The 20,945-nt window shown below is 39.9% G+C and overlaps 1 protein-coding gene across 4 annotated transcripts in view; it reads left to right on the forward strand.

Annotated features, from left to right (window-relative positions):
• Positions 1 to 20,945, forward strand: part of Clasp2 (cytoplasmic linker associated protein 2) — a 179,612-nt gene that overhangs the window by 118,300 nt on the left and 40,367 nt on the right. For 2 of the 4 annotated variants that reach the window (XM_051140336.1, XM_051140337.1), the window contains exons 21-24: positions 1,367 to 1,474; positions 6,735 to 6,841; positions 9,494 to 9,738; positions 11,180 to 11,243. In XM_051140336.1, coding sequence (XP_050996293.1) covers positions 1,367 to 1,474; positions 6,735 to 6,841; positions 9,494 to 9,738; positions 11,180 to 11,243 — 524 coding nt within the window. Of the gene's footprint in view, positions 1 to 1,366; positions 1,475 to 5,755; positions 5,819 to 6,734; positions 6,842 to 8,323; positions 8,348 to 9,493; positions 9,739 to 11,179; positions 11,244 to 20,945 lie in introns of all 4 variants that reach the window. The other 2 variants (XM_051140338.1, XM_051140335.1) reach the window with 2 other exon arrangements.

Genomic DNA, 20,945 nt, shown 5'->3' on the forward strand with positions numbered 1-20,945 from the left:
GGGCAGAGGCAGAAGGATGGTGAACTTTAAGTCAGCCTGGGCTACATAGCAAGACTGTCACATACAAATTATTTTTAAAGACAAAAATGAAGAGTTATACAGAGTATTTATTTTGTTAAGAATGAAGTTTGCTTCCAGGAAGACACAATCTGCCACGACCCCACCTCTTCCAAGAGTGCACTGAGGACTGCAGTGTGGGAGGCGACTGCTCCTGCTGCACAGAAACAAGCTCTGCTCAGAGCCCTCTCCGGCTGCTGTGGTGCTGCAGTGAGCCTTCCCTAACCATTCTCCCAGCAACTGCTGACTTTTTTCTTGTTTTGAAAGTTTTATAAAAGAACCATATTCTCTTCTCATATCCGTAGTGACATTGTCCTCTCAGTCAGCCTCATTCCTCCTGGGTGGAGCCTCATTCTTGCATGGGCTGTGGCCTGGTCCTGTCTCCTCTGCCACTCTGAGATTCCTTTCACTGCTCCCCTGGCTTGGATGGACTCGTCCTTGGATCATCTCAGTTTTCTTTTCTTTTCTTTTCTTTCTTTTTTTTCCCCCCTTTCCTTTTTGGTTTTTCAAGACAAGATTTCTCTGTGTATCCTTGGCTGTCCTAGACTCGCTTTGTAGACCAGGCTGGCCTCAAACTCACAGAGATCTGCCTGTCTCTGCCTCCCGAGTGCTAGGATTAAAGGTGTGTGCCTCCACTGCCCAGCCATCTCAATTTTCTTAATCAACTCATTTGCTTTGCCTCATACACATTCTCAAATTCCTCAGAAACTATTTAGGACCAGGTTTTGTAGCTTCATAACGTGCTGTCTCAGGCCTTTAATCCCAGCACTTGGGAGGCAGAGCTAGAAGGATTGCTCTGAGTTTGAGGCCAGCCTGGTCTACAAAGCGAGTCCAGGACAGCCAAGCCTAACACAGAGAGACCCAATCTCGAGAAACAAAAAAAGTCTTTATTCAGTTAACACCTGGAGACTGCCTTTCGGCCTACAGACTTAGTAGCACCAAGAGTTTCTGGAACTTTCACCCTCATTAATTTGCTTCTTTTTGTTTTCTAGATATTATCCCTTCAGTCAGTACTCTCAGATTGTTTTGGCACATTATTTTTCCTGTATTTGTATTTTGTGATTTTATTCATAAGGAGTGAAAAAAGCATATAAATTGAAAGCTACATAGTTTGAGACTAGCCTCGACTCCATGCTTCCATAGTCTCAGTCTCAAAAGAGTAAAGAATAAAAGAGTAATTCACTTTCAATCTTAAAACAAGCTTGTTATCAATCAGTTCTTTAAAAGGAAGAAAGAAAAGGGAAAAAAAAAACTAAAAATCTGAAAAGCTTAATTCTGCCTTCTGTTTCTTCTTGCTATTTTATGTCAGCCCGGAGCAGTCGTATTCCAAGACCCAGTGTGAGTCAGGGATGTAGCCGGGAAGCTAGTCGAGAGAGCAGCAGAGACACGAGTCCGGTCCGCTCCTTCCAGCCCCTCGGTAAGTGTCTGAGCAAGAGCGAGGCACACTGCTTTCCTGGTGAGTGAGCTGCCAATATTGGAAAACCTCCTTTTTCCTAGAGTTCAGTGTTCTTCATCAATTGTATCTTTGCTCTGTCATTCTCAGCAGAGAGTCCAAAGGAATGAATACATTTGAATAATGCCTCTGGCCTTGGTAACTTACCTTAAATGAGCAAGTCAATCGTTATATAAATGGATCCCTATTGTAATCAAGTCAGTGTCACACAGATATAAATTCAGAATATCAAATTTAATTTTTGCATTAGGGAGGCAGAGTCAGGATCACAAATGAGACCAGTGTAGCCTATATACTTGTTTCTAAGAAGAAGAAGAAAAAAAAAAGGAAGTTTGAATTCAAAACCTGTAGAATTATAACATGAGACAGACAGACAGACAGTGAGACAGAGAACAAAAGAGAGACTGATGTGATGTCCAGAGGGACCTTTCACAGGGTTTGAGTGTCACATAGGAAAACAGGTAGTTCATAGCAACTGGAAATGCCCTACACCTGTCAGTAGTGGAAGGGAGTAACATAAGCTGCTGACACTGAGTTGCTGAAAGGCAGGCTGGTGGGGTGCCTGATTTGCAACATTCCTCCTTTTTGTTTATTGTAAAAGGGGAGGAAGCTGGGCACAGTGGTGCACACCTGTAATCCCAGCACTCAGGGAGGCAGAGGCAGACAGATCGCTGTGAGTTCCAGGCCAGCCTGATCTACAAGGCAAATCCAGAACAGAGCAACCCTCTATCGAAGAACTAATTAATTAATTAATTAAAAATTAATAGGAAGAGGTGATAATGATGCAGGAATGAGTGTGCTTTGCTCTTTAGACTGCTTCTTGGTGTGTAGGAGTAATGGTATCTTTGGGGACTCAAGAAAGCTGGGATACTAGCTGAGTCCTGAGAGAGCTGGCTGTTTCACTGGTTGTCAGGCTCTGGCTAGAAAAGTGCAGGCCTGGTTGAAGCAATCTGTGGGGATGGACCACCTAAGGCTAGAAACTTTGAAGCTGTCCTGGATACAGATTTTGAGAGAGCACCTGAACCTGGCAGGTCGCTGCAACAGATGTATGTGTTAGGGCAGAAGATAAAGAGCTTAGAGGAAATTCTTTCTCTTAGGTGTACAATTGAAACTTTTATGCCCATAGTTCTGGTAGTTGAGGGAGTAGAGACCCAGAACCAGGAAAAGGGAGAGAGATCCCACTCTCAGAAATAAATGGAATAGGCAGCTGGGAAAACCAGCTGTTAATTGACAAGAGTACTTGTTTGGAGTTCATTTGACCCAAGAGAGGTGGATTCAAGGCGATTCCCTGAAGGTTGCTGGAGTTTTTAAATTTCACAAAAAGAGGTAAGTTTTACATTGCAACTATGTGTAATCATTACTGTGATCCACATTGTAGAAAAGGCAGCAGCCTCGCACCTTTATGTGATAGGATGTGGGGAATGGTTTTGGGCTGAAAGCATGGTCATCCTTTGAGGAGAACTTGAAGGACAGAAACCTCCCATGGAGCAAAAGGGAAAAAGCTCACTTTTTAATGTGAATACACCATGTGAATACACCATGAAAACAGGGCCTCTTCCCTCTATCCAAAAGACAAGGTGTATATAGATTAAACAGACATTTTTAGCACAGTGAGAAGCAGCTTTAAGTCTATGCTTAAAAGACAACCAAAGGAAATTTAAAATTTTGAGCTTGTGACTATGGCAATAGTAGTAGTAGTGCTTTAGCAGAACTAAACTAATAACTTATCAGAACTGCATTGATTAATGTTAGAGCTCTGAGTTTTTGAAGTCTTAATACAACAGTAGCATAGCATGGGAAAGGAATCTGAAATGTTTTTTATTCTTTTTGTATACCTTAAGTCACTTTCTTACCACTTAAGCTTTCACGTCCTCCGGTATTGATAACTTATATTTACCCACCTTAAGTTATAACTTGCATTTACATTAATACCCTAAAACGTCTTTTTTTTAAGATCCTTACAACTTAAGCTTTTGTATCCTTAGACCTTACATAAACCTTATACCTTTTTCTATTCAATTATTCAGCAGGAGACACAGGTGGTTGATTACTGAGAGCAGTCATTGTAAAGCAAGTTCCTTCAAATAAAGGAAGAGCAACACTAGTCATCAGCATTATCAGAGACCTGAGATGGATGAATTTTATCTGAGTAAACAGGAAGTACAGATCACACAGTTTCTGAATCTTTTAAAAATAACAGAGGCTTACTGGCTACAGGGACAGTCATCCTAGATTTCTCCATGGTCTTTGGGGGCAGAGGTCCCACAGTGTCAGTCTTCAGCTAGCAGGTCCAGAAGATCTGACAGACTTTCCTGTGGAGTAGGAACTTGGGATGACTGGCCTACCTTGTCTAAGCAAAGATGGGCAATCAACTCCCCAGTGTCTTGCTTGTCCACAGTTTGGACAGAGTCCTGGGCAGCACTCAAGGTAACAGGCAGTTTCTCACTCAGTGGCCAGCTTTGTCACATTTAAAGCAAGCTCCAGGTGGAGGTTCTTCTGTGCCTATCACCTTTGGAGATTAGGGGTGCTGCCAGGAGCTGGCATGCCTCTCTTGCGTGAAAAACTTTTTTATTAAACATTTTAAATGCCACATTCTGCAGATCCCTGAAGTGTTTGAGGACCATTTTCTATTAAGTATATCTAGACAAATTTTGCTTGTTTCTAGTAACTTGTTTTAAGCTTAACTTTGAAAACATACAGGAAACAAAGCTTATTTCTGTAGTTAATTACTTTAGTACTTAGTATGGCTACTATATAGTTTTGAACACATTAAAGAATTTGAAAAAAGAATTTGATCATTTATAACATGACTGATAACTTGCATTGTTTTGTTTTGTTTTGCTTGAGACAGGGTTTCTCAGTGTAGTTTTGACACTACTGGACTTACTTTGTAGACCAGGCTGTCCTTGAACTCACAGAGACCCACCTGCCTCTGCCTCCTTGAGTGCTGGGACTAAAGGCGTGCACCACCATACCCGGCTAACCTGCATGTCTTAATTATCCCTGACACTTTACAATAATTTAGTAGCTTTTATAAGACTTGGACTTTGTGTTCCATCCCTGTAAGGTTTAACCTTAAAAATAACAACTTTGAATTAATGTTCTTCAGTTATCAAAGTAAAACTCTTAATTATAAATACAGTTCATAGAGAGACTGACAACTTTATTGATCTTTTTATAGTGTACCATTATAGAATATTGCATGTTTTACTATGGCTTAATTTACCCACACAGCTAAAGCTTAAAAGACAAAGAAGTTAGACAAATATTACTGTGAATCTGAGTAGACTTTAAGAATGTATAAATATTGATTATCAAATATACTTTATTTATCAAACATAAAGTGTTACTTATCTAAATTTTCTAGCAGGTTGATGTTAGCCAGTTACTGGACTTAAGTGGCTAGACATACATCTTGAACTAGCTTTTGTTAATCTCCATAGACATTTATAACCTTACATTTGTATCATCATATAATACAGAATATTCTAAACCAGAGTTGAATCACATATACAACATGTTGTAGCAAAATATAACTTTGAATTTTTACCATCACTCAAAAGTCCATACCAATCCAAAATTTTGAGACTTGCTGTTGTTCTCTTAGTCTAAAAGGAGATACAGTGATAAACAGAGAGCTCATTAGGACTAAGACGTTTTATATATAGTTGTCGCTTTACTATGTGGTCATCTGAAGATGGTGAAGTCACATGACACGTACTCTTTCACCTTAGTAAAGATGGCTGCCAGCCATGTGGCTGCTTGCATCCTGGTGAGGACACCAGCTAAGATGGAGGAGAGCCACATGGTTGGTATTTTAAAACATATGAGTGGAAGGGCACAAAAATTCAAATCTATAAAATTGAAATAACTCTCACTAGGTGTTGAGAGTAAAGGAGATAAGATTATTATTAGTTACCATAGTGGTTTTTTTTTTACTACAAGTGTTTGTTTTTGTTTGTTTTCATGCTTGTACTTTTGACATTTCCTTCCATTTGAATACTTGCCTTTTTTTTGTCTCCTATAGGCCTATGTCTGTCCACTTAGGTATAATTTATATTTGTGTCAGGGTTGATCTTGCAATTTTGCTAGTTAATGTTCAGTTGCCATATGTGGCGGTACTCTGATCATTAAATTTCAAGAGTAAGACCGCTGTTAACGAACTCTCCTTGCCTGACAGTAGTGCTGCCACTATTCCTTGTTTCTGTGGTGATAGATGAGGTTTGTATGGTCCTGTTATTCCAGCCTCCAGACACCACTCCAGATCCACTGGCGCTCTCTACGCCCCTGATGTGTGTGGAGCCTCAGGTGAAGGATGGGTACATTTTCACTGTCATTTCTGCACTCATCTCAGATTTTGTCCTTTTCTGTTTTCATCACATAATGTTCATTTTAAAGTTAATTTCTGTTATTTAAATTTAATTTATTAGAGAGTAAATCACTTATGTTTCCCCCTAAGTAACTATCCTTCCACCCTTTAGCAACCTTAGCATTTCTCTAACTGGCAGATGGGCATTGGTTGGTTGGTTTATTATTCTTTTTTCTTTCTTTCTTTCTTTTTTTAAATATAATATGTCATTTTTAAATATATAATTGTTTTATGTTCTTAGTTATGTACTTCATCTTTATATGTGTGTGTTTAAAAAAAAAAAAAACCAAAATGGTGGATGAAGTGTTTTAATTGTAAACAGAAGTATATAAAACAGTTGGTGGCCAGGTGAGAGTTCATCTCTAGTTTGTCTATTCATGTCAGAGCACTGGGCACAAAGTAGTCACTTAATGGTTATTGAACAGCCTATCCTAGCTAAAGAATAAAATCAGTTTTCCTGAAGGAGAGATTATAATTAGAGCTTTTCTTGTGGTGAGTTGCTGGTGTGACTTCATAAATCTCCCCGACTGTTACTGATGAGGGAGTTCTGTGTTACTTCATGGTTCACTTCATTTGGAGAGCCTTGCCTGAATTGGCAGAGCCATCTTCTCCCTGTTTTACCAAATAAACAGTGATTCTTCTTTAAATTTGTTTCTCATTTGTCAATAATTTTGATTGCCTTTTCCCTGACCAAAACCTCATTGTGCCCAGAAAAATACAATATTGCTTTTAAAATGCTTTGTCCCATTGGTTTTTTTTCCTCCCCCCTTAATAAGAGTTGAAACTCACCTCCAGCCCCTTGCGTTATTACGTTTATGACTGAAAGCTGTTTTCCTTCTTTTTCTGATGAATTAGGTCCGGGATATGGGATCAGCCAGTCAAGCCGATTGTCATCCTCTGTCAGTGCTATGCGAGTTCTAAACACAGGCTCCGACGTGGAGGAGGCGGTAGCTGATGCCTTGGTACTTTTCTCCATTTCCCTAATTGATGTTCCTATTCAAAGTCAGTGTGAAAGGGGACGGAAAATTTTAGAGTAAGCCTAAGAAGACAAAGAGCCTAAGAGGTATAGGAAGCAGAACAGTACACAAATGAGCAATCCTTATGAAGAACTATTCAGAATTTTAAGCCAGATCCAGTAATCTTAATGAGGTGTCAACAACAAAAAAAATCTTGTTGTCTTTATGGCAGATAGAATGGTACATTCATGTACATATACTTAGAAACATGTAATTTCAAGGTTATCTTCACTTTGAGTTTGTAGGGCTTTGCTTTGTTTTTTGAGACAGGTTTTTCACTCTGTAGCCTTGGCTGTCTTGAAGTACTCTGTGTAGACCCTGCTGGCCTTGACCTCACAGAGAAAGTGGACAGTTGAGGGTCTGTCTTTAGGTCAGCTGCTAAAGTGTGACCTGATACAATTAGACGCTCTGTTCTTCTGAGCCCTGAGTATGTAGCTCACCTCTTCTGAATTGAAAAATCAGATGTTTCAGTTCTTGCTATTCCCAAATCATGTTATCCAGGTTGCTTTTTTTTTTTTTTTTTTTTTTTTTTAATGTGAAGTGATTTGCCATTGAACTTGCATAATTTTAGGGATTGGCTTGGTCATTCTTGAGTTGCTGTTTATGCAAGTAAGATGATATCTTCAAGTTATATGGACATGTTTAAACAAAAAAGTATTTTACATTTTATTTTTATGTATATGGGTGTTTTGCCTCAATGCTTGTCTTTGCACCATTTGTAAGCCTGGTGCGTGAGGAAGCCAGAAGAGGGGTCAGATCCTCTGAACCTGGAGTTACAGATGGCTGTGGGCTGCCATGTGATACTAGGATTTGAACCCAGATCCTTTTGAAGAACAGCCAGTGCTCTTGATCCCTGAGCCATCCTGCCAGCTCGTTTTGTTTTCGTTTCTGAGATAGGGCCTCACTGTGTGGTTCTGGCAGGCCTGGAATTCACTATATAGACCTGGTTAACCTTGAACGCACAGAGATCCACCATGTGTGGCCCATGAGTGCTTGGATTAAAGGTGTCCACCACCATTGCAGGTATCAGCCACAAAATCCTGTCAGAATTGTAGTCATAGGGTTCCGCTTTCATCACTTGCCTAGCACAGATCTGACTATCAAGTTTATAGAAAATTTCCAACTTCTAGATCAAATTTGAACTGAGAAGATAAAGTTTAATTTACAAATGGCAAAGGGGTTATAAATACTTGGAGTTTCTTTGGGAAACTGGTGATGGAAATGTTTTTGTAGCTTAGGTGTTTCTCTCTGAGCTAAAGGACACTGAGAAGATTAAAAATAAACCTGACAGTAAACAGTTCTTTGATATCTGTGTTATAAAACTGGGTTTTCTAATCGTGGGCATTGCTAATGCCAAGTCACTGTGCTATTTAGCAAAATGTTCTTCATTATTTTCAATTTCTCTCTTTAAAAATTGACTGCTCTCAGCTCTTAGGAGACATACGGACTAAGGTATAGACATCGCTATTTTGTCTTATGATATCATAGCTTCTTTACTTTGCTTCATCAACTTAACAGATAATAGTCATCTATAAAAAAATTAAAGTGGAAGTAATAAAATTCTTAGCTGTCCATCTGTCGCTGTGATTGTCTGTGGGGGATACTGACTGAGGGAGGTGCCACTTTTTCCATACATGAAATGAGTCATTTATCCTGGAGCCCATCTGAGTCAACGTTGTTATTCTAAACTGAGTTGGCATCTTCAGGTCAGTAGGAGAGATTTAGTAATGACAGCTGCCTTGTAAAACCATTTGATTACTTATGTTCAGATAGTATATCTTTAAGATTTTATACTAGAAATCTACTATTTGTAGATGCTTGGAACTTTTGAGTTCTTGCACTTAGTATGTTTTGTGGCAGTAGCTCCACCACTCCCTGGCCAAATCCAAGTACCAGAGTGTGTACACTTGTTTCATTTTCTCCAAGGGATTCTCAAATAAGCTGTTACCTCTCCCTCATGCCACTTTTAATGTGAAAGGCATAAGTAACAAGTAAGGTATATGCCTTATGGTCAAGAAATCAAAGGAGCCTCAACTGCTTTCTCATACAGAATAAGCCCTAGGATAGACATTGCATTGGAAACTCTAGGGACATATAAGCATCTTGCTCCCTAAAAATCTTTACTTACCTTGAAGACATAAAGTGAGGAAGGCAAGAGAAATGGAAAAGAAGAAATATAGACAGGAAAGAACAGAGTATTTTACATAAAAGAATCATGGTTTTACTTCTCTCAGAAGGTGGTATTTTCTTATTATCAACTCATGTTTCTAGTACAGTTTCTATTAATTTACATTCTATTTGTTCTTGCTTTTCCATGTAGAGGAGAAAGCCTGTACTTTTGAGCATCTCCCACCTGACATGACTGAGCGTGCTCAGCGTCCTCCTCTCCTGTACTACTCTCATAGTTAAATAGTTCATGTTCTACTAACTTCTAAAGCACTTCCTGAACAAAGACTAAGTATTGACACTTATCTTTACAATGGTTAGCAGCATGCCCTCCACTGAGCTAAGACAGAAGCCAGTCCCTTTGTGCCAAGTAAATAATGAAATACCTACTTGTTTTTAACTAGTGCTAATGGAGTTCTTGATATGTAACAGAAAAAACCTGCTCGAAGAAGGTATGAGTCATACGGAATGCACTCAGATGATGATGCCAACAGCGACGCTTCCAGTGCGTGTTCAGAACGCTCCTACAGCTCTCGAAATGGTAGTATTCCTACCTACATGAGACAAACAGAAGACGTGGCAGAGGTCCTCAACAGATGTGCTAGTTCCAACTGGTCAGAAAGGAAAGAAGGCCTCCTGGGTCTGCAGAACTTGTTAAAAAACCAGAGAACGCTAAGGTGAGAAGTGTCGTGAAATACCTGCTCTAGCAGCCTAGCACCTTTTTTGACTTAACTGTGAAATGTGTCAGAAATTATATTAAAGGTTTTCCTAAACCATACTCCTTTAGGGCTACCAGTATCATAACTTACTAAAGCTACTGTAATTTTCTTGCTCTAGTTAATGAAACATTTTAAAAACAAACCTTTCAGCTTTGGGAGATGGCTTACTGAGGGAAGTGCTTCTTTCAGGATCTCCAGAAACCGTGCAGAGCTGGACACAATAGTGCACTGTGATTCTAGCATCCTTATGGAAGAAAGGATGGTGGAGACAGAAGAATAACTGGAAACTCACAGGCCAGCTAGTCTGGTGTCTCAGACAGGTGGAAGGAAGGCAAGGGCTGACAACAGAGGCACCTCCCCACAGCCACACATGAGCATGCACCCCTCAGAGAGAGGCTTGAGAAGCGTATTTTACTCAAAGCAAGTTCTGTCAGCAAGTTACTAATTTTATGTGGCATTATAGAGTGGGAGAGCATTTTTTTTAAGGATTTATTTATTTTCTTTATACAGTGTTCTGCCACTATATAACAGCTACAGGCCAGAAGAGGGCACCAGATCTCATTGTAGATGGATGTTGTGAGGCACGTGTGGTTGCTGGGAATCGACCTGTGGAAGAGCAGACAGTGTTCTTCATCTCTGAGCTGCCTCTCTAGCCCAAGAGCACTGTTCTTAGTGATTTAATTTACTTCATGCTTAATATCTTTTGTTATCCATGTTGATGTGATGTTTTAACTCTATGTAGTTGACCCCTTAAGAACCGAGCTTCAGGCTAGGTATGTGAGTACAAGATGCCTTTAGTCCCAGCATTCTAGGAGGCAGAGACAGGTGTATATCTGAGTTCAAGGTCAGGATGATCTACGTAGTGATCTGAAGGCCAACCGAAGACACTGGCTCAAAAAAAAAAAAAAGATTCAGATAATTAATAGGTGTTTGATACAATTTCTGTTTATACACTTTAGGAAGTAATAAAATATGTAATTCAAAATAAATATTTATCTTTGTACTACCTAATATATTATTTCTCAAGTACTATATCACACTTCATGACTCAGTGCAAATCATAATATCAAGAGCATTAGGTGCAATATTGTCATTTTAAATGGAAAAGAGAATGGGCAGTTTGGAAAAAGATAGAACTTAAGAAATCATTGTAACATCTAATAAGATCGCTGTGTCCACCGCTGCATGCAGTGTGTGTCAGTGCCGCCCTCACAGTGCGGGTCGCTGCAGAGCTATTGTTACAGTTCACAGCATTGGCCCACAGGTTTCGCAGTTCTCAGGAATAATTTGTATAAGGTTTTTTTGCCATTGTTGTAATTATCAGTAGGCTTACTTTTAAATGATTTAATCCTATAGCAGGATATTAATCAGTCTTTTTTTTTTCTTGGGGGCGGGGCAGTCGAGTTGAGCTGAAAAGATTGTGTGAGATTTTCACAAGAATGTTCGCGGATCCACACGGCAAGGTATGTTTTAGTATTTAAGATTATTTATTCCTGTGGGGTATCCAAAAAGAAATAAAACAATAGAAGAAAACTGTAAGTCAATGGTAGTGATATTTTCAAACATAATTTCAGTTTCATACTGTGCATAATTTAGAAATTATTCTTTTTATCCATTCATTCAAGCTTCTCCAAAGGAAGATTGAGGGGTGCAGTTACATTCAGCTCTTATGATTTAGACTAAGAATGCTGTGCAGGCTGGATGGTCACTCAGTAGAATCTGGGTATTTGCCACTAGAAACAGAGGTTTAAAATGTTAGATGTGGCACCTGGCAGTGGTGGTACACACGTTTAATCCCAGCACTCGGGAGCCAGAGGCAGGCTGATCTCTGAGCTGGGGGCCATCCTGGTCTACAGAGTGAGTTCCAGCACAGCCAAGGCTACACAGAGAAACCCTGTCTCAACAAAACAGGTAAAGTAAAATGTCAGCTGAGGGGCTGAAGAGATGGCTGAGTAGTAAGAGCACTTGCTGTTCTTGCTGAGGACTGGAGTTCAGTTTTCAGTATCCAGTCAGGTTACTCACAGTGCCTGTAATCCCAACTCCAAGGCTCGGATGCCTTTGTGCACTCACTCAGCGAGCACGCGTGCACATGTACCTCTACACAGAAGTTAAAGTAATAAAAGTAAACCGGAAAGGAAAGGGGACAGAGCGTCAGCTCTTGTGATCTCAGCACTGGGATGGTGAGGTAGATTCAGGAAGATCCCTGTGGCTCACAGGCTCACATCCTAGCCTACCTGGTGAGTTCCAGACTGGTGAGAGATGTGAATGGTACCTGAAAACCACACCTGACCTTAGCCTTCAGCCTACACATACATGTGTGTACACACACACGCACACACGCACCCACACCAAAATAGAATATTTTGCTATTTGTAAAAAATGTGATTGGGGTAAGTTGGAAAACATTTCTAATATTTCATTTCAGCTTTCTTTATGATAATTATAGCATTAAAGTAAGTATTCTTATCTTGAAAGAGAAATGTTGTAGAAAAATTTCTATTAACAAAAACCATAAAATAATGTTTGAACCATAAAAGAAACTTTATACACTGGAAAATACATAAGATCTTTCTGAGGATTTTCACCTTTTATTTAGACCTGGTATTAGTGACACACACTTGTAATCCTACTACTTGGGAGATGAAGACAGGGAGGAGCACAAGTTCAAAGCCAGAGTCACCTAGATGGGGAATTTCAGGCTAGCCTGGGCTACACGAGACCTTGTCTCAAAAAGTGTATTTTATGAAGAGTGTACAGTCAGCATGTGTACTATGGTTTGTTGGCCTACCTTAACACATACAATATAGTGCATCCTTGCATGGCTTGGGTTTCAGAACCCTGGCTCGTGAAGCAATGGCAGATGCAAGGACACAGGAACATGAAAGCTGGGACGGGGTAGGCCAGGCTCTTAGATGGAAAAGCTGAGCAGGGAGATGGAGTTATTGCACACAGCTGAACAAGGAGGCAGAGTTGGCTGCTGTTGGGGAACAATCTTAGAGCATAAACATCTGGAGGAGAATACCACAGTGGACATTTTCTTTATACAGAATTAGCCATAATCAGAGTTAGCACCCAGGAAGCCTCACACCTCTACGCCCACCCTCAGGGACACACTTCTTCAGCAGGGCCCCACCTCCTAACCTTTCTAGTCCTTTCAAATAGTTCCACTGCCTGGTCACTAAGCATTCAAATATATGAACCTATGGGAGCCATTCTAACCAAACTCCCACACCACTCTGTATTACTATTACTCCCACTAATGACTTCTGTAGTGCTTACATGATGGAACTGTTTCTGTACATTGTAAACAGATTACATCTCAGTTGACAGTGTAAGCCAAAGAATGTGACAGTTTCCTTCATGTACCTGTGTTTTTTATTTAAAAACATTTTAATCTATAGAGTATTCAACTTTAAAAATAGTAATTGTTAAGTATCTTCGAAAGTGACAAAATTATAATGTTGCTACACCAAAGCCAAATTATTTCTTAAGGTTATTATAATTTTGGCTCTGCCTTTGGCAGTAGTGCAGTTTTAGTTGGATACCGGGATCTTTGCGGTGCTCTAGAGAAACACCTGTAAATGATCAGATAGATGAGCCTCCAGAACGGCGCCGTGCACGGCCACGCCTGGCAACGGGAATTTGGTTCCTAGGATTCCAATGATTGAAGGAGAAAATTGGCTTCCTAAAGTTGTCCTATGATTTCCACCTGTGTCCATGGCATGGACCTAACCGCATACACGAATAATAAGTATTAGTACTTTCTTAAATGATCAAATGGAAGAGCTGAGTTTGACATTGGTTAGGGAACTAAACTGAGCCTGGTGTGCAGAATTGGCTCCACACCCTAGAACTGATGAGAGGGTCGTCTCTGGCCTGGCATCTTAGGATTTTGTACTAACATAGAATTCATTTTTTTTTTAATTATTATTTTATGTGTATGAGTATTTGCCCGAATGCATGTATGTGCACCAGGGGTGTGCCCAGTGCTCACTGAGTTCAGAAGAAGGTGTCAAATCCTCTGGAACTGGAGTTACAGGTGGTTCTGAGCCTCCATGCGGATACTGGGAATTGAACCCAGGTCCTGTACAAGAGCAACAAGTGCTCTTAACAACTGAACCAACTATATATCCTCAACATAGACTTCTAAGAACCCATATGCCTTCACTTGGTTGTTAAGAATGCTTTATTTTGTTTTGAAATCAGTTGAGTAAAGACAAATGTCATGAGAACACTTTTATTTTTGTTTGATGATCCTACATTAGTTCTTCCAGTAGTGTAATTCATCCAGAATAAATTGGATATATAACCATGTTGTGCTGAGTTAAAAATACTGGGGTTTGACTTGTGGTTTTTTCATTAATTATGTCTGATATTACTAAAATAGTAAATATGCCTTCCCCCTTTTAATATATCTATAAAGTGTCAGTAGTTACATTTCTAGAATCCCTCGTTCTTTTGACAGCATATTTTATTTATTTATTTATTTTTAAATATTTTATTTAATTTTTAATTTATGTGCCGTGGTGTAGAGGTGTCAGATCATGAAGTTACAGACAGTTGTGAGTTGCCGTGTGGGTGCTGGGAATTGAACCCGGGTCCTTTGGAAGAGCAGGCAGTGCTCTTAACCACTGGGCCATCTCTCCAGCCCCACATATTTTATTTTTTAAAATACTTATTTATAATTATTTTGTGTTGTATGCTTGAATGTTTAGCCTACATGTCTGCATGTGTGTGAGCCTGGTGCCCAAAGAGTCCTGAACTACCATGTGGGTACTGGAAACTGAACCTTGGTTTTCTGGAAGTGCAGCCAATGCTTTGTTGTTGGTAGTTGTTTTGTTGTTTGTTCATTTATGTTTTCTTTATTTGTTTGCTCTTCAAGACAGGCTTTCTCTGTGTAACGGCCCTGGCTGGCCTGGAACTCACTCTATAGACCAGGCTGGCCTCAAACTCACAGAGATCCTCCTGCCTCTGCCTCTGGAGCACTGGGTTTAAAGTGTGTCACCATGCCCAGCATTATATGTTTGTTCCTTGAGATAGGATCTCACTATGTAGCCTTGGCTGGCTTCAGATTCACCTGCCTCTGCCTCAAGGGCTGGATTTAAAGGCCTATGTTACCAGGCCCAGCTATAGTCAGTGCTCTTAAACCACTGAGCCATCCCTCCAGTCCCAGGAACCTATACTTTCCAGGTCCTGAAGGTTAACTGATTGAAGGTTAGGCGCACTGGAGGGGGAAATGTACCAGCACCCTCTAGAGGTGAAGTTAAACAGTCCTGACCTGCTGTCTCCACATCTGGCCCATGGTTCTTTCCTCAGTACTTAGTGGGGCCTCATAATCCTCCTCCTCTTGGTTCTTGTTCTGTCCTTCACTGTAACTGTATCAAACGTATCAAACGCTCAGTCTTCTAAGACACCTGCTACATTTATCCCCTCACCTGTCTCTTCTGCGTAGATTCCAAACCCTCAGGAAGGAACCATGTTTCCTGCCTCTGACCACCTTCTTTCTTGCTGAGACAGGAGGAGCTCTCATCTTGAAACTATAGACTTGTAGACCCCATCTCTTGCTATATTGGTGGCTCTCAACCTCCCTAATGCCAAAACCCTTTAATACAGTTTCTCACATTGTGGTGACCCCAAACCATAAAATAATTTTTGTTATTACTTCATAACTAATTCTGCTAGGTATAAGTCATAATTTAGATATGTCTGGCCCCCCCCCCCCAGGGTATTGTGACCTACAGGTTGAAAACTACTGCACTGTGCTATATGGTCTTACCTATTTGGCTTTTCAGAAATTTCTAACTAATTCCAGTTTGCTATTTGGCCCTTTTTTTGTATTATTCAGCTTCATTTTAAATATATTCTGTATTTGGAGGTTTCTATCATTTAAGGAATGTGAGTAATATAGAAAAATAGTATTTTCTTTTGTTCTGGATCCCTCACTCCCCTGTGCTCATTTCTCTTAATTACTCTTACACCCTATCTCTGCCTGTTTTACTGATGTTGTTGGGTAGAATGTTGTACCTAAATCTTCCTTGCACTTTGCACTTTATTTATTTGTTTGTTTGTTGTGTGTCTGTCTGTCTGTCTTACTATGTAGACTAGCTGACTTGGAATATTCTTTAAGATTTATTTATTTTATTATGTGTACAGATTTCATTATAAATGGTTGTGAGCCACCATGTGGTTGCTGGGAATTGAACTCATGACCTTTGGAAGAGCAGTCAGTGCTCTTAACCTCTGAGCCATCTCTCCAGCTGGAATATTCTATATAAACCAGGCTGGCCTTGAACTCAGAACTCACAGAGATCCACCTGCCTCTGCCTCTTGGATATTGGGATTAAAGGTGTGCGCCACCATGTAATACCTAATGTAAATATATTGTAACTGATCATTAAATTGTATTATTAAAAAGTTATACAGGAAGTGTGCATGGTTATAGATGCAAAGGTTTTTTTCAAATATTTTCAGCATGTAGTTGGTTAAAACACAGGTGCAGAATCCTAAGATAAAGATGGCTGACTGGAGTATAGGATAGCCAGAGCTGTTACACAGAAAAGCCTTGTCTCAAAAAAAAAGTACCTAAAGATGGCTGACTGTCTTCAGCCTTTCCCATTTTTCCTCCTGAATGTCTTGATCCTATTGTATGACACTGCTACCATTTGACTGCTGTTTTAGTCAGGGTTTCTATTGCTGTGATCAAAAAGCAAGTTGAGGAGAAAGGTTATTCAGCTTACATTTCCACATTGCTGTTCATCACCAAAGGAAGTCAGAACAGGAACTCAAGCAGGCCTGGAACCTGGAGCAGGAGCTGATGCAGAAGCCATGGAGGGTGCTGCTTACTGGCTTGTTCCTCATGGCTCGCTCAGCCTGCTTTCTAATAGAACCCAGGCCCACCAGCCCAGGGATGGCACCAACCACAATGGGTTGGACTCTCCCCTATTGATCCCTAATTGAAATGAGAAAATGCCTTACAGCTGGATCTCATGGAGGCATTCCCTCAACTGGAGCACCTTCCTCTCTGATGACTCTAGCTTGTGTCAAGTTGACATAAAGCCAGCCAGGACAACTAATCAACTTAGAAATTAGCATTACTGTAAAAAATACCACTCCTTTTGATTCTGCCTCTGACTCTCTCCATCCTCACTGCTAATTCAAGGTACAGATGTCTATTGCTAATTGCACATACACCCCTCCTACACCTTAATTATCTAACATGACATAGTGTGTGCACCATCTTAAAACCCGCAAGAAGCATACAAGCCTATGGTTTTTGTTTATGTTCCCTGAACTGTTTCCAGTCCAAAGTAGGTTGACTCCTCGGATCATGGAATTTGCAAACACAGAAAGCGTCCTATACAGTATGAGAATAAGTGATCTTACCCTAGTTAATATATGTATGACAGGAACCTAGACCATAATAAAGGCACCACTGTGTCATTACAACACGGTAACAGCAAGTACGGACAGTGATGGTAGCTGTGACTCTGTATGCAGTGCTGGTTAGTAATGTCTGCCTTAGCTTACTGCTCTATACAACAGCTTATATCAGTATTCAACTTACAGGATGTTGATGATGATTCAGTTAAAATATGTAGAGTTTTCAGACTAGACATCTTCTGTGGTTTTTACCATAGAAGCTTTAGAACATCAAATGTAAATAATTTCTTTAAAAATAAGTGTTTTTAGAGACTGCTTTTCCCATTCTATTTATGTATAAGTGTAGTGTTTGTATGTGTTTTTTATGCACATGTGTTCCTGGCATATGTGACGTGTGTGATATTTCCACTAGACTGGTAGCAGATAAGTCTTGAAGATTCTCCTGTCTTCTTCCCCCACAGTAGTGAGATTCCAGGTGTATGTAAAACCACACCCAGCTTGTTACATGAGTGCTGGCATCATAACTCAGGTCCTTATAGTGAACTGCTCTCCGCCCCCCAAGTTTTCATTTTTCACTCTTGTGGATCCATCTTCTGCTCCCCCCTCCTAACTCCCTAGCATAAGTGATAGTATGTACTGAACCTTAGCCATGTGGCTTCAGCATCTGACCATAAAGGAACTGTGTGGAAAGTACCATCCTCACTGGGGCGTGCTATCAACTGCCAACTTAGATTTTTGAATTGGGCCTTTGAGCCTTGAACTGCTGTAGAAACCACCCTGTTACTGCTGTATTAGACCCAGTTGAGTGTTCAGAAAGTCATTTCTGGTCTTCTGTCAAGCATTGTAGTCAGACTCAGTAGTCTTTGGAGCAGGAGACAGTAATATATCTTACCTATAGAATATAAGGTGTGGTCGTAATTCTTGTTTGTACTTGCATATAATAGTCTTGTTGTTGTTGTTGTTGCTTAAGATTTCACAGAAACCATGTACCTTTTGAAGGGGAAAAAGATGGGAAAACAATTTTAGATACTATGATTTAGAACCAAACTTTGAGCCACCATGGCTCGCTCAGCCTGCTTTCTAATAGAAAGTGGGATTCTGTTAGTCTTTTTTTCTAAAAGTTGGTCCTCAAGGATAGTGGATTGTACAACAAAAAGTATTTGTAATGGGCTGGGCGTGGTAGTCCAGGCATTTCTGAGGAAAAAACAGACATATCTCTGTGAGTTCAAGGCCAGCCAAACAAACAAACACGTGGGATTTAGGGGGAGCGGAAAGAAAAGAAAAGCTTTTTTCAGTTTTTTTTTTTTTATTTCCTCCTCAAGGAAGCAAATGCAACACGCAGAGAAATCATGTGTTCTTCTCCATGTTGGTCATTTAGTTCTTGTTTTTAAAACTATTTTGAGTTTTTTTTTTCCATAAGATTTTGAAATACATTTGTCATTTTCATTTTCTTTAGTGTTTTTTTTTTTTTTTTTTTCCTTCCATACAGGAACTTTGCATTGATGGCGACTAATTTGTGTGTTTTTCTTTTTTTCTTTTTTCTTTTTTTGCATGCTGTCCCCTGTGTTGGAACTCTCAATAGAGAGTAAGTTGGTTCAATATTTGTTGAAAAGCTAACTTTACTGCATGACTGTGGAATTAACCCATTTTCTCTGTTTTCTCTCCTGAAGAGTTCGTGCAGTATTGGACCCTTTGCAATCCACGAAATGCTACTTGCAGTTCCGCAAACTGTCATTCTGTTTGGAGATGTGCTTTTTAATCTACTAATTAATCTAATTTGATTATGTTCTTCTATTTCACATTTGATGGCTGGCACACCTAGATAAAGCAGGTTTATGTAAAAAGAGGCTGCCTCAATTGTAACAACCGAAGTATTTGATTCTTTCCTGAACAATTCCAGTTGTGAAATACCAAATTGATCCACTAGAGGCTTAAAATAATTCCCAACTTTTGACATTATTTTTAGAAAGTACAAAGCTTCAACTTACCACCCCATATGTACTCTCAAATATTCTATTAATTTTATTCCATAAAAGCAAGTAGTGGTTGTGGACCACTAATTCTAAATTTTACCTTGTAAAATACAGTTTTTATTCCTTGCATTATATTAACATATACACTTCTCCTTTACTCATAGGTGAAGAAAGGAGAGAATATTGATTGACTTGTGAAATAAATTCTCTGTGGTAGGGAAGTCACTTGAGAAAAGTTTTGTGTTATTTCCAATATGTTAGGGCTATGATTATTTATATACGTATGGATATTTGCACATATGTATGTCAGTAAGTACCACTGATGGGATATAATACTTTTTTTCAATTAATATTACAGTTTTGTATGTAGTGACCTATAAATCATATCTCTGTATTTTTAAAAAGATTTATTTATTTATTATGTATACAGTATTCTGCCTGCATTTGTACCTGCATGCCAGAAGAGGGTACCAGATCTCAGTATAAATGGTTGTGAGCCACCATGTGGTTACTGGGAGTTGAACTCAGGACCTCTGCAAGAGCAGCCAGTGCTCTTAACCTCTGACCCACCTCTCCAGACCCCATATCTCTGCATTTTAATTATGCTACTTAACATTTTATCTGACCAAAAGGAACTTCAATCAGGGACGTTCAGAGAAGTCTTCTGGAAGGAAAGAACAGTTAAGATCTTGAGAGAAGTAATAAATGTGAATGTGCTATTATCTTGAGTCAGGAGGATTGCCCTCAATTTGAGACCCTGTCTTGGAGCCAGGGAATTAGCTCAGGTGGTTAATGCTTGATGTGCACGTGTAAAGACCTGAGGTCAGTCCCAGAACCCACATTTTTACAAAGCCTAGTAAGGTGATACACAGTTGCATTCTTAGTGTTGGTGAAGCAGAGGCAGGCAGGTCCCCTGGCCAGCCAGCCTAGCCTATTTGGTAGGTTCCAGGCCAGAGACCCTGTGCAAAAGTAAAGTGGACAACACCTAAAAAATGACACCCAAGGTTGACCTGTGGCCTTTAAATACAGGTGTGTATATATGTGTACTCAGGTGAACACACATACAAATGACAGAGCCTTGGGGTGGGCCTAGCAGTACATGCTTGTGTCCCCAACACTAAATAGGTTGAATCAAAATTATCATGATTTCAGTCATCCTGGAATACATAATTAGACCCTATTATAAATATTCTTGGTGGAATAATAATAAAATCTGAGAAAAGATTAAAAGTAGTACTGTGCACAGCTAGTCACATTACAAGTTCCAAATAGGTGGTGGTACACACCTTCAATCCCAACACTTGGGAAGCAGAGGCAGATGGATCTCTTGAGTTCAAGGCCACCCTAGTCTACATAGTGAGTTCCAGGCTAGCCAAGGCTATTAGTAGTACCCTGTCTCAAATAAACAAACAAGAATTGCCGGTCTTGGTGGCGCACACCTTTAATCCAAGCACTCAGGAGGCAAAGGCAGGAGGATCTCTGTGAGTTCAAGGACAGGCGGGGCTACACAGAGAAACCCAGTCTTGAAAAACCAAAAACAAGCAAACAAGAAAACAAGTTTAGGTAGGAAAAAAATGAGTGGCTATGATATGAAGTAGCCCACGTAGCTTCTTGATAATCTTCGTGGGAAGACACATGCTGTATGTAAGGGTGGCAAATGAGGGGATGGTGGGACATTGGGAGTTTTATGAGATGTGTGTGAGAGGGGAGACAGAGCTCAGATCACCAGATGCTCCAAGGCCAGTTTGGAGAGGTACAGTGATGATTCCCACTAACTGGGAATTTGTGAGGATTTTATTTCTATCAAAGTGA

Source organism: Acomys russatus, chromosome 32 (assembly GCF_903995435.1).
Source record: "Acomys russatus chromosome 32, mAcoRus1.1, whole genome shotgun sequence".
Taxonomy (NCBI): Eukaryota; Metazoa; Chordata; class Mammalia; order Rodentia; family Muridae; genus Acomys; species Acomys russatus.